General features: G+C 53.5%; 1 protein-coding gene across 2 annotated transcripts in view; it reads right to left on the minus strand.

The window, feature by feature from the left end:
- Positions 1-6,689: 6,689 nt before the first annotated feature.
- Positions 6,690-17,150, minus strand: part of SLC39A8 (solute carrier family 39 member 8) — a 36,957-nt gene continuing 26,496 nt past the window's right edge. Inside the window, exons 8-10 of one of the 2 annotated variants that reach the window (XM_055143894.1) lie at positions 10,514-10,724; positions 10,093-10,277; positions 6,690-8,192 (exon numbers count right to left, since the gene is read on the minus strand). In XM_055143894.1, the coding sequence (XP_054999869.1) occupies positions 7,909-8,192; positions 10,093-10,277; positions 10,514-10,724 (680 nt within the window). In that variant the 3' untranslated portion in view covers positions 6,690-7,908. The remainder of the gene's footprint in view (positions 8,193-10,092; positions 10,278-10,513; positions 10,725-17,150) is intronic. The other variant, XM_055143895.1, reaches the window with a different exon arrangement.

The raw sequence follows: 17,150 nt of genomic DNA on the forward strand, positions 1-17,150 counted from the left end.
TGTCACCCAGTGACACCAAAGCTCTTGGGGGTCCTGAGCCAGCACGAGGGCCCGAGGGCAGGGGGGCAGCGGGCTCCCCTCAGATCTGAGGCTCCTGAGTCTGAGGCCTGATGGGCAGTGTGATGAGGCCTGAGCCAGGGCGGGCTCACCCGGCTGCCCACGCCCTCGGCTGCTGTCCGCTAGGACCCCCAGGCCCCACCGCTCTGAAAGCTGTTCGGTGACACGGTTCTCCAGGTGGGCCCAGAACTCGGGGCCAGAAGCAGAGATGTGGGTGCGGGAGGCTTGCTGGGGAACTGATTGCGGCATCCGGAGCCCCGAGTGGACTGAGGGGGCAGGAGGCAGGAAGACGCGCGGGCTCTGGGGGGGGCAGCAGTCCTGGGGAGCAGCCCCGCTAGAGCTGCCCAGGGCTGACCGCCAGGGCCCTGGTGAGGACACAGGCCTAGGGCAGCCAGAGGACACCCAGGTCAGGGCTCCAGGCGGAACCGGGGACCAAGAGCCATGCTCGGGCCGGGTGGCCCTCCCTGGTTCTAGAACCTCCCAGGGTGGCCCTCCCTGGTTCTAGAACCTCCCAGGGTGGCCCTCCCTGGTTCTAGAACCTCCCAGGGTGGCCCTCCCTGGTTCTAGAACCTCCCAGGGTGGTCCTCCCTGGTTCTAGAACCTCCCAGGGTGGTCCTCCCTGGTTCTAGAACCTCCCAGGGTGGTCCTCCCTGGTTCTAGAACCTTCCAGGGTGGCCCTCCCTGGTTCTAGAACCTCCCAGGTGGCCCTGCCTGGTTCTAGAACCTCCCAGGTGGCCCATCCTCTTCGACAGTGCCATGGGGTGGCCACGCGTGTCTCGGCTGTCTCCTGAGCACTGCAGAAGCTGCGTGTCCAGCCCTGAACAGGCCCGGAACTGTGCTCCCATGAAGCTCACGTGCCGCCAGACCCTCTTCCACGGGCAGGTGCCGGTCACCCACTCCCGCCTGTCCTGCCCCCAGCAGGCCTGGACGCCCGCGTGAGCGCCACAGAGCCCCTCCTGGCTGTGTGCGAGGCAGCTCGGGGACACCTGCATACTCGGAGCACCAGGCGGGGGCAAGGTGGGTGCTCGTCAGATAACTCACCCTCACCACCTCTCCGTCTGTGCTTGCAGGGGGAAGCGGTGCTCAGAGCCCCCAACTCCTGGCTCTGACGTGCTACAGCCCCCAGAACTACAAGCCCCCAAGCCCAGCCACACGCCACTGTTCCCCGGCGTGCGGCTCCAGATAATGAAATGTGCGTGATGGAGTTCATCTCTCCCGTACCAAGCTCACGGGAGATGTTTCCCGGGCTCTGACTTCCCCTCGGTTAAAATCCATTTACTCCGGAGGACTGAGAGCTGGGAGAGGAGAGGAGACAACTGCGGCTGCCCACAGGCTGCCGGCCACCATGGAAACTGCGTGTGGGAGTCCGGCCCCTCCCGCCACCCGGGGGCCTTTGGGGAAGGGGAGGGGCCAGAGGCAAGAACCCAGGACCACAGAGTGACACGACGGCCCACAGTGCTTCCCGGTGAGGGGACAGGTTCTGTGGGCTGTGAAGCAGAGTCCACAGCTGGGGTGGCCCCTGGGAGGGGACAGTTCCCCGCAGAGCCCCATGGAGATCGGGGGCCGCCCTGCTCGCATCCCACAGTGAAGAGCGGGAAGATGCTTCCCTCGGTACCACGTGCTTCACTTGGCGTCTAGAAAAGACGCAAACACATTTCCTCACTTTCTCTAAGGGATGTGTGCGTGCGTGCGTGCATGCGTGTGTGTGCGTGCGTGTGTGTGCGTGCGTGTGTGTGTGTGCATGTGTGTGTGTGTGCGTCTGTGTGTGTGCGCGCATGTGTTAGGGTGGGAGGGCAGGGGCTGTGCTCAGGAGTTCCTGGGCCCCTCACCCCTTCTCTTAACCCTAAGCCAGGCAGACTGCTGCAGTGCTGGGGCCCAGGCTCTGCGGTGCCAGGGACTGCCCGGGACACCCCTGAGCGCTGGCGGCCTCCGCGTGGTGCCAGGAATCAAACCAGAGACGCCCCGTCCCTGGGCTCTCCCCACCCAGGCGCGGAGCAGCTAGTCAGTGACCCAGCTCAGGCCAGGGCCCGGGCCACGTCACAGAGCATCCCGTGGCTGGCCAGCGGAGACTGTAGAGCAGCTTAGGCAAGAGACCAGGCCGCTCCCGGCTGCTTGAAACCGCAGCAGGAGTCTAACTCGCGCCAACCCCCCTCCACCCTGCTATCTGTGTGGACATTCTGAAGGTGACTTGGGTCCCATTCCGCTTCCCTCCAGGTGACCGACAGAGAGGATCCATCATGAAGGCCCCGAAGGCAAGATGCTTCCAACAGCGCGGAGGGGACACTCAGTGCGAATGGGCGGCCTGAGGCGTGAGGCTTCATGCAGCGGGACTCAGCGTGCTGAGCACAGCTGCCGTGGGAGCAGGGTGGGGGCGGCTGTCAGGAGGAGCACGGGGCGGTTTCCGAGTGCTGGGAAACCGGGAGCACTACTTCCAGAGTGCCTTGGGAAATCTTGACATGCACCATCTCCCGCCGGGCTCTGAGGGCCGGAGAGAGAGCACCATCGGAAAGCCCCGTGCGCAGCACACAGCTGGCACCCACGTGGCACTCAGACTCCCCGGGAGCCGGCTCCATGAAGGACCGCACGTGAGCTGCCAGCCCCTCCTCTCCGCAGCACGGCTCTGCCTGGCCTCGGGCACGGGGACGCGCTCTGCCAAGGCCTCCCTCCCGTGGGCAGACCTCAGCTGGCCAGAGGGGAAGATCTATACGCTTCCTTCGAGAAAAGCCGGGTAGCAAGCTTTGTTTTGTGGGCCCAGATGCAAAACTGAAAATATTGTATAGATACGTAATAGGGAAGAAAACAAGTTTCTGTGTTAACTTTAAGCAAAATGAAAAATATAATGGCCTTGATTTTGAGTTTTGGACCATACCCAGTGGTGCTCAGGGGGTCCTCCTGGCTTTGCACTTAGGAATCTCCTGGTGGGCTCGGGCGACCCTAGGGGTGAGTGGGAATCAAACGTGGGTCAGTCACATGCAAGGCAAGTGCCTGGCCCATTGTGCGAAGGCGCCAGCCCCAATCTAGTGATTATTGAGTTCAAGTGACTGTCATATGATTGACTGCTGAGGAGAAGCGAATTCTTTTTTTCAAATGACATTTTGCTTAATTGGAGTTGGAGTGGGTATTTCCCATATCAAATCAACTGCAAATGTTCGTCTGCAAGAACAATTCTTAGCTCAGGGGATGAACAAAAAGAGAGGGTGGGAGAGAGTCGGTCTGTGGGCCATCGTTTGCAGCTGCTCCTTTAGAATTAACTCTAACTAGGAGACATCAATTAGCCTTCAGAATGCTTCTGTTTTAGAGTGGGGGCAGCGAGATGCCTTCTCTCTGCTCACAGACTGGTGATGTTTCCCTCCCTCTGGGAGTGAAGTGACAATACTTGTGTTGGTGGGTAGTTTCAGAAAAAGAGAATCTACATATTCTGGTCTCTTTTTCTCAAAAAAAAAAAATGGATCACATATACCTTATTTGATTCAGAGATTCCACTTCTAAGAATTTAGTCCAGTGAGGATTATACAGATACTGGTGAGAAAGGCACTGCTTGGTGTGGAAATGTGGCGCCTCCCAGGGCCTCACAGCGAGGGTGGAGAGGCCCAGGCGCAGGTGACGCCCCCAACGGCTGCCCCAAGCCAGGGCTGCTCCACGTCCCGGCAGCGGGGGCCTCGTCAGAGGCCTGGGCGTCTGCTTCAGCCAGATGGACTCCAGCAGGGCCCACAGCCACGGCAACAACTGGAACAAGCGACGGGAAGGGTCAGGGCCACAAGCACTGGAGGGAGAGGCGGGCTCCACCCCGACCTCGCCAGAGCTCACCAAACGGGGCGCAGAAACAGGAGTCAGGACTACGGGCTCCTCTCCGGGGCTCTGCGTTCCAGAGGCCAGCAGGACTGCCTGCCCTTCACGGGCATGCACACTCACACCCCCACATGCACACTGACACACACACTGACACACACACACTCACACTGACACACACACACTCCCACTGACACCCTCCCACATACACTGACACACTCCCACACTGACACATTCACACTGACACACTCCCACACGCATTGACCCTCCCAAACACCCTCACACGCACTGAAACACTCACATTGACACCCTCCCATACACACTCCCACACACGCTGACACACACATTCCCATACACACTGACACACCCCCACACTAACGCTCCCACATACACGTTCCCACACCCACTGACACACTCCCACACTAATGCTCCCACATACACGTTCCCACACCCACTGACACATTCCCACACCCAGACACATTCCCACACCCAGACACACCCCCACACTGACATACTCCCACACTGACACATTCCCACACATACTGACACACTCCCACACACACTGACACAATCCTACACATACTGACACATTCCCACACCAACACATTCCCATACCCACTGACACATTCCCACATACATTGACACATTCCCACACACAGACACACTCCCACACTGACACACTCCCACACTGACACATTCCCACACATACTGACACACTCCCATACACACTGACACACTCCCACACTGACACTCCCACACCGACACAGTCCCACATACACACTCCCACACACACTGACACACTCCTACACTGACACACCGCCACACACACACTCCCACACACACTGACACACACACTGACATACTCCCACACTCACACATTCCTACACAGACACATCCCGACACACTCTGACGCACACTCCAGACTCCGGCCGGCGTGTTCTCCTGAGCACGCTGAGCTCCGCTGCACGGTGCCCATTTTCCAGGGACCCCGGGACAGCACGTGCAGGTCTGTGCTTTCGGCCAGGGTGAAGGACCATCTCGTTCCCGGTGGCCTCCGGGTCCCTGGGTTCCAGGGAGCTTCGCATGTGCAGTGGCTGAGGGGCTGCCACAGGAGCCGGCCCGGAGCTGCTCCCTCCCCATCAGCGCCTCCCAGGGCACAGCCCACCCGGGGGGGGGGGGGGGGCGGGCCCAGGTCCCAGAGACCCGCACTGCCCCGTCTCTGCCCGGGGCGTCCAGCCTTCCCCCGGGCGGTACCCCAGCAAGCCCGCCAGGCGCTGAGAGCAGGTGCCGGGTCCCTCCTCGTGCCCAGCCCGGAACCCAATCGGGACCCCCACTCTGGAGGGTCAGGCTGACGGGATGTGCAGTCCCAGATCACAGTCACCCCGAATGCCACCCGGAAGGCCACCAGGAGACACATCTTCCCTGCCTCGGGGCTGGCGTGGCCCTGATTCGTGTTTGTCTCCTGCACAGGCGGGAGAGACGCTCCCTAAGGCGTGCGGAGGGTCTCTCTGTGGGAGCTGCGACTGTTTAAATTGGCTCTTCGAAAACATTCAACATCTCTGTTTTCCCATCAACGTGTCCGCTCCGGTGCTCTAGAGGAAGCAGCCCCACTGGAGGGATCTGAGGGTTCGGGGCTGTTTTTGTACCTTCTCCGTTTTCTTCGACAAACACCCTGGACGAACAAAGGCCACTGGGGGGAACATGAAAACCAGAGAAGCTCACGGACCCAGGGGGCTGGAGTCTGCTCCACCCCAGCCCCGCCGCGCCCACCCCTTCCGACAGCTGGGTTTTCTGTTTGGCGGAACTTGGGGCCACTCGTGACTGTCTAGGGCGTGGGGGCGCGGGCGTGCTGGGAGCCGCCGGGTCTCCTGCAGGGCTCAGCCCACTGTGCTGAGGAAACGGAGAGAGCACTCTCAGAACGCTTCTCCTCTCCCTGCAACCACTCCTGACAAGTCACCTTTTTTTGAGAGGAATTATTTTTTAATTTTTAACATATCATATGGGAGAGACTGAAACGCAATTATTCTAACACTAAAATGGAATCCTGCGTCGGTATTCCTGAGGCATGTGCCAGAAAACTCCAGGTGCCTGAAAACCCAGTAGAAGCTTGACAAGCAGGCGACGGTCGCTGAGAAGACACATTCTGGGAACGTGTCGGGAGAGAGTGCGGCCAGCGGGGGAAGCTCTCGCCCCAGAAAAGGTGTGACTGGAGAGCTCCCAGAAGTAAAGTCTAAGTATTAGGACTCTCCAGCTGACAGCATGACTGAGACACGCTGACCGGCAGGTTTGATGACACACTCGTAGCTGTCGGGACCCTCCTGCTGAAGCCACAGCCTCCAGAGGCAGCAGGTTATTTTCTTGCTTTCTGGATCTTCATTCTCCCTGCGGCCTCTGTTCTCCTCAGAGATGAGAGTATGACCCGGACATGAAGTGTAGCACTGTCATCCCGCTATACATCATTTGCTTAAGCGGGCACCAGTAACATCTCCATGGCAAGACTTGCTGTTACTGTTTTTGGCATATTGAATATGCCACGGGGAGCTTGCCAGGCTCTGCTGTGCGGGCAAGATCCTCTCGGGAGCTTGCCGGGCTCTCCGAGAGGGACGGAGGAATCAAACCCAGGTCGGCCGAGTGCAGGGCAAATGCCCTACCCGCTCTGCTATCACTCCAGTCCTCAGAGATGAACACAGAGGAAACAGGAAGTGCCCAGGATGAGACTCTGCCTAAATAGCACATTGTAAGTGGCTTCACCTGGACATACAATCTGCTCTCCAGGGTAACAATTATTTCAGAAAATCGAATGTAAACAGATGAAATGATGAAAGTGTACTATATTGGTTTTAATGAAGAATGCTCTTTATTTATTTGCTGAACATCTGGGAAAACTTATCTCCCATTTCCCATTCATCTCTCTCTCCATAACACCAGATATATGAGTCATTCAAAAAACATAAATTCGTAATAGGTAATGCAATATGTGACCTCAAAGGTGCTTTTTGAGGTTAAACAAACATGTTTATCTGTCCATTATAAGATTAATATATATTTATCATCCATCCAATCTGCACTATCGATTTGATATTTTTGTGTTCTGTGGGAAAATGCAATTCCTGAGGTTGTTAGTTTTTATCAATCATTTTCCTGTCAAATCATTTTTAAGTAGCTTGGACGTGTGAATTATAATTAAGATGTTTGATTTTAGACCAATTTCTTATATCTGCTAGCTGGGTAAAACAGGCTCCATCTTTTATAAAGAGTAAAAAAAATACCCAGTGTGCTCAGAGCTTTCCCAGTGTAGAGGAGAGAGGGAAAATGTAGATGAAGGGAAAGAGGTCCACTACAAAAGGCTCTCAGTCCCCAGGAAGGCACCTACACTTTCGAGTTCATCGATGTAGATCCGTTGAGCCAGTTTTGCATTAACTGAAAATACTCTCTGCAGAGTATTTTCTGAGAAGCACCTCTGAGTAAACTGCTTAGAACTACACTGCATTTCTGCATACAAGCCGACCGACTCCTCCCTTCCGAACACACGCTCCGAGCCCTGCTCCCGGTGGGACTAGATGGGCCCAGCGCCGCCAGAGAGAAGTGAGTCCGGCAGCCTGTGGAGCCAGGGGAGTCGCACCTGCAGACAAAGGGGCAAAGTCTATACCTAGCAGACGGGGGAAACTGGACTGAGTTCAGAAGGCGATTCATTTCAGGGTGGTTCTCAAGAAATACCCTGCAAGGCCCTCAGCAAAGTGCAAGGCAGACCCCAGCCAGGAGTGGGTCTCGGGACCGGGGCCGTGGTGTCTGGATTCTCTTCCTCACTGGGATGCTCTTGCTCTTTCTGGAAAGCCCCACAGCAGTCATCGACAGAAAACCCTCTACAGCCTCTTGTCCCTGGGACCCTCAGCCAAGTGTTATAACAGCATCTTTGGTGGCCATTTTGCTCTCTGGGCCTTGGGGTCGAAATGACTAGAAGTTTCCAGCTTGCTGTGATTTTCTAAAGATCTCAAGTGTCATACTTCAGGCGAAGACCCCTTTGAAGCATTCTAAACAACAAACAGCAACCAATTCCACACATCAGAGACCATTCATCCACTTTTGACCTACAGTGAAAGACAAAATTATATTTGAACTACAAAGGATGCGCTTAAAAATCCACCGGAGGTGTTTGACCCATTGGGCGCCTGAGGCCGCGCCTTCTCCCGATGCTTCTACTCCAGTTCGATGTCTCCTGCGTACAGAGTGATGAGCAGGATAGCCGTGAAGCCCGTGAGCATCCCTGCATTCTGGATCATGAAGAAGGTGAAGTCCGTTCTCCTGCCTGTTACCTTTTCTCTCAGCATGTCGTTCATCTCTGGAAACTGGAAGAGAGAGACACTGCCGTGTAACTGTGGCCACCTTGTGGTAAGACCCAGAGCAGGCCAGCACCAAGTTCAGCCGTTTCTGCAGGACCCGAAGCACAACAGGGGGTGTGAGCCCAGACACCAGCAGGAGGAAGCCCCCCCACCCATCAGCAGCTGCGAGAACCTGTCTCCCAGCCCCTTCCTCCCCCTCCCTCCAACACACCGAACTCTCGGGACTCAAGCGCCTCTACCTTTGCCATCTGGAAACTCTGCACACAATCAAATCTTTGATCTGATTTTTTTCCCTCCAATGTTTCATGGACAAAAAAAAAAAAAAAAAAATTCCCTGACTTTGTAACATAAAACCACTTCCTGGGGCCAGAGCAATAGCACAGAAGGTAGGGTGTTTGCCTTGCACGCAGCCGACTCGGGTTTGATTCCCAGCATCCCATATGGTCCCCCAAGCACTGCTAGGAGTAATTCCTGAGTGCAGAGCCAGGAGGAACCCCTGAGCATCGCTGGGTGTGACCCAAAAAGAAAAAAACAAAAACAAAAACAAAAAACCACTTCCCTAGACCCTGCCCTGAGTTCCATCAGTGTCCCTTATTTTCAACGTTCATCACAAAGGCTACTTTTCCCTTTATTTGGACATTTTTACTTTGTGATTGTTTCGTTTGTGGTTCTGGTTGTGGAATGCTGGGCACCCTCTTCCTAGAAGAAAGCCACATGAACGCAGAAACCGGGCCTCTCGTGCTCCCTCCAGGGCCCCCTGCCCCTCTGACTTCCCGGCCAGGATACCCTGATGGCGGCAGGTGAAAGGCAGGCACACACACCGCTCTGCGTCTCAGTCCTGTTCTCTTCAATGCGCTGCTGTTTGCTTAAAGTCATAAGGTTTGTAAATAAATTTACAAATTTATTTACTGTAAATAAATTCTTTTCAAGAACTGAGGCCTTCCACTCAAACCATGGAGTTCCATGCTTCCAAGGTCGCTTCCTGCCAAGGCTCGTGGTGCACACACCCACGTGCTGTGTGACTGCGGGCCAGTACCCCTAAGCCCCGCCTGGAGTGACCCCTGGGCACAGCCCCCTCTCCCCTGCCGCCCCCGTTCTCCCTGCACACCAGACTGCGGCTCTGGACACACAGAACGGAGAAACCAGCCCGAAAAGCCTCCCTGCTCACAGGCCGCTCTGGGCGGGCTCCCCGGGGTCCAGCCGTCGCTCCTGCGGGGGCCCGGGAGGCCGGGAGACCGGACCCTCCCCAGGGCCAGCGCCCACCGTCCTGCGGCCGCGGGCAGCCGGGCGGGCAGGCGCCCCGGGTCGGGGACCCGCGAGAGCCCCGGACGCTCAGTGGACAGGGCAGCCCTGCTCCCCGCAGTTCGCGGGCGCCCTGGGCCGGGCTGGCCGGCCGCGCCGACAGGCAAAGAGAACGGCCACGGCGACAGCCGGTCCTGGGCCTGCCCCGTCTGGAGCCGCCTGCACACGGGGCAGCTGCCCGCACGAGCACGTGCACACGCACATGCACACGAGCACATGCGCACACGAGCATGCACACGAGCATGCACACGAGCACACACGCACACGAGCACGCACACGCACACGTGCACACGCGCACACAAGCACGTGCACACGCACACGAGCACACACGTGCACACGAGCACACGCACACGTGCATGCGCACACACGCACATGAGCACACGAGCGCACACGAGCACACTCGTGCACACCGCATGTGCACACGAGCACACGAGCACATGCACACGAGCACGCAGACGAGCACGCACACGCATGCCTGCGCACACGCACACGAGCACACGCGCGCACGAGCACACGCATACGAGCACGCACTCCCCTCCCGGAGCTGCCCCCTCCAGGCAGACCACCCGGCCACGGCCCTGGGCTCGGGCCGTCCCAGCCTTACCATGTCCGCCAGGGAGATGTAGAGGAACATGCCGCCGGCCAGCGCGAAGACGGCGTTGGGCGCGAAGCCGTTGCCCACCAGCACGCCCAGCGCCAGCCCCGCGTAGCAGGCGCACGCCGACAGGAAGTTGAAGAGCAGCGCCTGGCGCGCGCTCATGCCCGCGTTCAGCAGGATCACGAAGTCGCCTGCGGGGAGGCGGGCCGCGTCATCACCGCGCGACCACCACGTCATCACCGCGCGCCCGACACCCTCACCCCGTCATCACCGCGCGCCGGACCCCACCTCCCTCGTCATCACCGCGCGCCCGACACCCCCACCTCCCTCGTCATCACCGCGCGCCCGACCCCACCCCCCGTCATCACCGCGCGCCCCGCCGACCCATCATCCCGCGCGCCCGCCGGAAGTGACGCCGCGCCCCTACCCAGCTCGTGCGGAAACTCCTCGCACAGGATGGCGATGGACGTGCTGAGGCCCTGCAGCAGGGACACGGTGCAGGACGCGCCGATGGCCAGGCCGTCGATGAAGTTGTGCAGCGCGTCGCTGAGCGTTATCATCCAGGCGATGGTGCCGATCTCCGACAGCCGGGGCCCCCGCAGGCAGGGGCACGAGGACCTGGGCGCCGGGGGCCCGTCCTGCAGGGCACAGGCAAGGGTCAGCGGGTGAGGGACACGGGGCGGGGGGGGCAGTCAGGGTGGGAAGGGACAGTGTGGTGGGCAGGGCACTTGCCAGGACCCATCTGGTCCCCAAGCGCAGCAGGAGTGACCCTGAACGCAGAGGTAAGCGCTGAGCGCCGCCAGGGGTGGTCCCGAAACAGCGTGAGGGACAGGAAGGGCGTAAGACGGGGCAGGGGGTGAGGAAGGGACTGAGACTGAGACAGGGTAGCATCCCAGAGCACTGGATTTGTCCACGAGCGGACAAACAGCAACCCCGAGTGGGGTGGAGGACCCTGAAAAGCCACCCAGAGGAGTGGGTGGTTCCCCTCTGTTTCACCTAAAACAACCCTGTGAGCCTCACAGAGACCCTGACAGCGGCCTTCCGGAGAGGCCACGTTACTCACATGCTTCCTGACAAAGGGCATTTCTTAAAGATCACAGGCCTTTAAAAATATCACAGACCCTAAAAAAAGGCTCCTAGAAACAGTAAACCAATATAGCAAAGTGGCCGGCTACAAAGTTAATACATAAAAATCGGTTGTATTCTTATATACAAAGAATGGATCAGAGAAGAAAGCAATCAAGGAATCATCCCATTTAAAATAGTATCCAAAAAATATCAAATATCTAGGAATCAGCTTAACCAAAGACAGGGAAAATCTATACCATGATAACTTTAAATCACTTGAGAGAAAGAACACCTTAGGAAATAGATATATTATCCCATGTTCATTGATTGGAAGAGTATTATTAAAATACTTTTAATAAATTATTAAAAAATCTATATAAGATATTATATAGATTTATGCACTCCCCATCCAAATTCAGACAACATTCTTCTAGGATCTAGAAAAGTCAATAAAAACATTTGATTGGTATGAAATCAGTAAAGACTGTGAATTACTAAGTCCATACTGAAAAACAAGAAAGTGGAAGGTATTTCTTTACCTAATTTAAAAATGTATTATAAAGGCAAAACAGTCTCTTGCCCCCACGCCTGGCTGTCTTCCTCAGGGCCCCTCGGAGGGGATGGGCTTCAGTTTCCCTCCCCACCCCGAGCAGAGCTCCCTCAGCCGAAGACCTGTGGAGCCTAGCCACAGCCATGCTCAAGGCCCCTCTCCACACATTCGTATGAGCCTCATGCATGAAGGAACTGGCAGAGGAACACAGGTATGTGGGACCCGGGGCTGAGACCTCCAAGCCTGCTCGGATCGGACTGGTCCTCTTCCACCCAGATTCCCCATTTTCCAGTAGCTAGGCGGTCACACCCAGGGACTGCCCCCAGCGCCATCGGCCAACGGCCAACATCCAGAGACTATAAAACCAAGATGCCAGAAGCTTGGACATCTTAGAGCCTAGTTCTCCCTCTGGGAGAACCTGACAAGCTGCCGAGTTTCCTGCACACATGGGAGAGCCTTGCAAAATCCCCATGGCATATTCATATGCCAAAACCAGTAACAATGATGGGTCTCATTCCCCTGACCCTGATAGAGTCTCCAATGTGGCACCATTGGAAAGGACAAGTAAAGAGAGGCTGCTAAAATCTCAGGGCTAGGACAAATGGAGATGTTACTAAGACCACTCGAGAAATTCAACAATCAACGGGATGAAGATGATGATGATTATAAAGCTGTGGGCTGGATAGATAACGCAGTGGGTAGGGCATTTGCCTTGCACACAGCCGACCTGGGTTCAATTCCTCTGCCCCTCTCGGAGAACCTGGCAAGCTACCGAGAGTATCTCGCCCACACGGCAGAGCCTGGCAAGCTACCTGTGGCATATTTGATATGCAAAAAAACTAACAACAAGTCTCACAATGGAGACGTTACTGGTGTCCACTCGAGCAAATCAATGAGCAACAGGATGACAGTGACAGTGATTATAAAGCTGTAGTGATCAATGGCATAGGAATAGATAGACCCTTTGATCAGTGGGTCAGAATTGAATACACCATGACAAAATCCCATATGTACATATGGGCAGTTAATTTTTGACAAGGATGCTGAGAGCATGAGATGGAGTAAAGAAAACCTCTTCTACAAATGGTGCTGGGAAAACTGGATAACTGTGTATAAGAAATTAAAGCTGGATCCATATCTTATATCTCATGCAAAAGTCAATTCAAAGTGGATTGAAAAGCTTGAGATACAACCAGAAACGATAAAGTACATTGAGGAAAATATTGGCAGAACACTTCAAGATTTGGACCTCAAGTGTCTTCAGTGATCTGATACTACTGGCAAAGGCAACACAGTCAAAAATAAACAAATGGAACTACATAAAATTAAAGCGCTTCTGCATGGCAAAAGAAACATAGTTTAAAAAACTAAAAGACAGCTGAGTAGAAAAAACATTTGCACTCAACACATCAGATAATGGTTTGATTTCCAGAATATATAAAATACAGAGATCAACAAAAAAATCAAAAATTATATCAAAAAATCGGGAGAGGAAATGAATGGACATTTCTCAAAGGAAGACAGGTTGATGGCCAGTAGGCACATGAGAAAAGGCTCGGCATCACAACATCAGAGAAATCCAAATCAAGGCAACAATGAGATACCATCTCACACCAGTGAGAATGGCATATATCAAAAATATTAGGAATGACCTGTGTTGGCGGGAATGTAGTGAAAAAGGAAGTCTCATCCAGTGCTGGTGGGAATATTGTCTGCTACAACCGTAGAACACAGTATAAAAAGAGTTCTCAGTAAGTTTAGAATTGAACTGCCACATGACCCAGCAATTCCATTTTGGGACATCTACCCCCAGGACATAAAAACACTCTCTAAAAAGGACATATGCACACCAGAATTCATTGCTGCACTCCGAACAATAGCTAAGATATGGAATCAACCTTAGGTGTCCAACAACAGATGAATGGATTATGGATGAATGAACAATGGAATACAACAGATGACAATGAAATACAATGGAATGGACAATGGAATACTACAATAGATGATAGGGATAGGACAATGGAATATTATGATGCAGCTGCAAAGAATGATGAAACCATGCAATTTGCTGCAACCTGGTTGGAACTGGAAGATACCATGTTGAGTGAAGTCAGGAGGAAAAAAATTAGATGATCTCACTTATTTGTGGTCTACAGAATACTGAATGAGGAAATGCACTGTGGTAAAGGGGGATGCTTAGATCTCCCTTGACCCCAGTGTTTAGAGAAGGACAGAGAAGAAAAGATATCAAGGGGGAAAGAAGAGAACTGGAAATAGTGGGTAAACAGGCAACAGGACTTGGGTTATTCTGGTGATATGGGTGGGTGGTATAGCCCTGTATCCAACACACAGACTCAACAACACTGAGGACATGAGACCTAAGCTGCAACCACAGAAACTAATGTGCCTGTCAAGGTGATGGGCGGGATAGGGTGGGGGTTGAGGTTGGGCTATAGGAACACTGGTGGAGGAAAGTTGAACTGGTGTAGAAATATTCTATGCTTAAAGCTTAACTATCAGTAACTATGGAAATCACAGTTCTTTAATAAACAAACAGTAAAATATCACCACTAGTGACCATTACTATTACAGACTCTCAGTATATATATGTAACTGTTGTGTGGGAGATCTGCACGGCAGCGTGAGGACACAGAGGTGCGGACCGTCTGCTCTAAGCCCCCCAGCCTGCTGTGTGCCTGGCAGTGGGCATGGAGTGTTTGGTCTTGGTCTCTCGACGGACAAGTGTGCCATGGAAAAGTCCTTTTTCTCCACCTGCTGCGTTCCCCCCTTCCCATGCTGGGTGTGTGGCACCCTGCTCCCGATTTCAATTATTCTCTTCACGGATTTCAGGAAGCGTGATTGAGACTGGCTCGCCTTTACACTAGCAATTCTTTGCACTTTGAAACAATGGAAAGAGAAAATTATTAAAACAGACTCTTTGTAAGAATTTTAATTTCCCTCAAATTTGCTAACTTGTGTCTGATCTCATAATCAATGTCAATGAGAGTATTTCCATAAACTAGAAAAGAGATAATAAATGCAAATTCGTTCCAAGTAGGGAAGCAATTTGGAACCTTTTATTCCTGATTCTCCTTTCCTCAGTTCTACCTCAGCAGTGAATCAACACAGCTATTAACCATCCACAGCCTTTAACAGTGAGCTAATGCAGGGCTGGGGGGCAGAGAAGTGGAAAAGACAGTGTCTGTTTTCATGAAGCACGTTTGCCTTGAGAAAAGAAGTTGCAAAGTCTCTGACTGTATGTCCTGCTGAGAAGTGCTTCAGTCAGAGGCCAGCTCAGAAGGGTCCCATTTGCTCCAACGCTGCATCCCTGGGGACTGTTCTTTGAGAATTGTCATTAGCTATCGCAGTGTATCTTTTCCCTTTCAATCGTGGCAAGCCTTTCTCTCTGGGGTACATGTTTTGTAAGAACCTCCTACCAAGATACACTTGTTTTCATCTTCCAACCTGAGGTGGCGGATCACACAGTTAGACCTGCCTTACACTGATTCGGCAGGAAGACAGCAAACCCAGACCCCACTGTCTCCATCATGTACAGAACCCACATACAGCTCCTTTCATTCTTGTTTGTCTGTTTTGTTTTTGGTGATGCTCAGGGGTTACTCTGGCTCTGCATTCAGGAATCACTCCTGCCGGTGCAGGACCATCTCGGGTCCCAGGGGTTGGACCTGGGTTGGCCCCATGCACGGCAAATGCCCTACCTCTTGTGCTATCGCCCTGGCCCCCAAACTCCTTTAGTTCTAAAAATGACATAAAGTGAAAACATCAGGCATAATTATCTTCTAAGGATACTACTGGTTCTCTATTCTAGAACCAATTATAGATACTTCGTATCAGACTTCATATGAGCCTGCTATGCTCAGGCCTCAGCACTGTGAGAGGCCAACAGTTACGCATTGTTTGTTAATTGATGAACAGGAATGGGCATATAGAGAGAGTTCTTTGTTAGTTCCCCTTCCTGGAACTATGTCATTCTACAGAGAACCCTTCCTCGGGTCCCTGTAGTGAGAAGTGAGCCTTCTCTCTCCCTTCCTTCTTAACTGGTTGCCACCCAGAAGCTGCACACATGTCAGGAGGTCTTACTCCAAATGACAAAACTCCCAAGATATCTGCATCAGGTGACAGGAGAAATAAACCAGAGTCCCTCTGGGCAGTGACACATTACTCTGCAGTAGTAAGAAACAGGAGAGAAACAATAACGAAGCTCAAGAAGAAAGGAGCCTGAGCTATGGAGACATGAAGACTCTTGGAGGCGAGCGGCCGGGACAGAGGGGGCTGCCCACTGCAGGCGGTTCTCTCGCCACCTCTGACTGACTTAGGGCCTCATGCCTTCAGTGTGAAGTCTCTCTCTGTTTGCATGTTGGGCTGTCACCCTGGTGATGAAGTACAGGGGAGGCAGCTGACAGGCCTCTGTGCCTTCCCTCAGTTGGGATCAAGCATTTTTCACCCAGACTCGATGGAGGTGTACTGGAGAGAAAATGTGGGTTCTCCTCTCCCTTCACACCCACTCTCTGTCTTCTTTTTCCAGCTCTTCGTCCCGTGACACCTATCTGAGCTCCTGTCAAAGAGTCCCCTGCATCAGGCTTCTCCTGAGTTCTGGAAAAAAACATGAAAGTGAGGCAAAGCCAAGAGGATATTCTTGGGTCCCCTCCCTGAGAGCTGTCTCCGAAGCCAGTGCAGAAACTCGGTCCTTCCCTTTCCCCATCACAGGGGAACAGCTCCACTATTACTTCCCTCATAGTTCCTCTGAAAACACTCAGAGTTCTATGGATTTTCTATTTATTTCCTTCCCAGTGTAAATGCACCACATGTTTCTGGAAAGGACGGGCCGATTCCAGGGTAAGACTCACTCCACGGGCAGGACAGGGCTGGCCGCAAACTTGGTGTTAAGCAGTTTCCGTGCCAAGAGTCAGGAGGGATTCTGCAGGCGTGAAGACATAGCAAAGGGGCGGAGGGACTATAAAAATATGAAATTTCAGGGTCCCCGCTTTCCTGACTCTGTTTTCTGGTGACTTCAATGTCCTTTATAGCTGGGGGTTCCTTTGCCCTTCCTCCAATCCTTAAAAGGCCTTCCCAGATCACACACTCAAGCTACAATGAAGCTTCCTCTGAGAAAGGGGAGAGTAATTTCATCGTTAATGCACAGAACCAAATAGAATTCAGAGGCACTTAGGCTCTGGTTGTCTGGTTTCAGGAAAACCGCATCACTGTTCCAGAACTCTCTGCTAATAAAAAGCACCATTAACAGGAAACAACCATGTCCAGAAACCTTTAACGCTGTTTCCTCTCCTCCCATCCCCGCAATGAATGTGAGTCAAGTTGTTTGGGTCTTTAGAAATTGAAATCACTGCCGTTCACTCTAGCTTAAGGACCTGATCACTTTAATGTCTTGTGTGTGGGAGGGGGAGGGGGCAGCTATTTAGGAGAA

This window comes from Sorex araneus, chromosome 6 (genome assembly GCF_027595985.1).
Source record: "Sorex araneus isolate mSorAra2 chromosome 6, mSorAra2.pri, whole genome shotgun sequence".
Taxonomy (NCBI): Eukaryota; Metazoa; Chordata; class Mammalia; order Eulipotyphla; family Soricidae; genus Sorex; species Sorex araneus.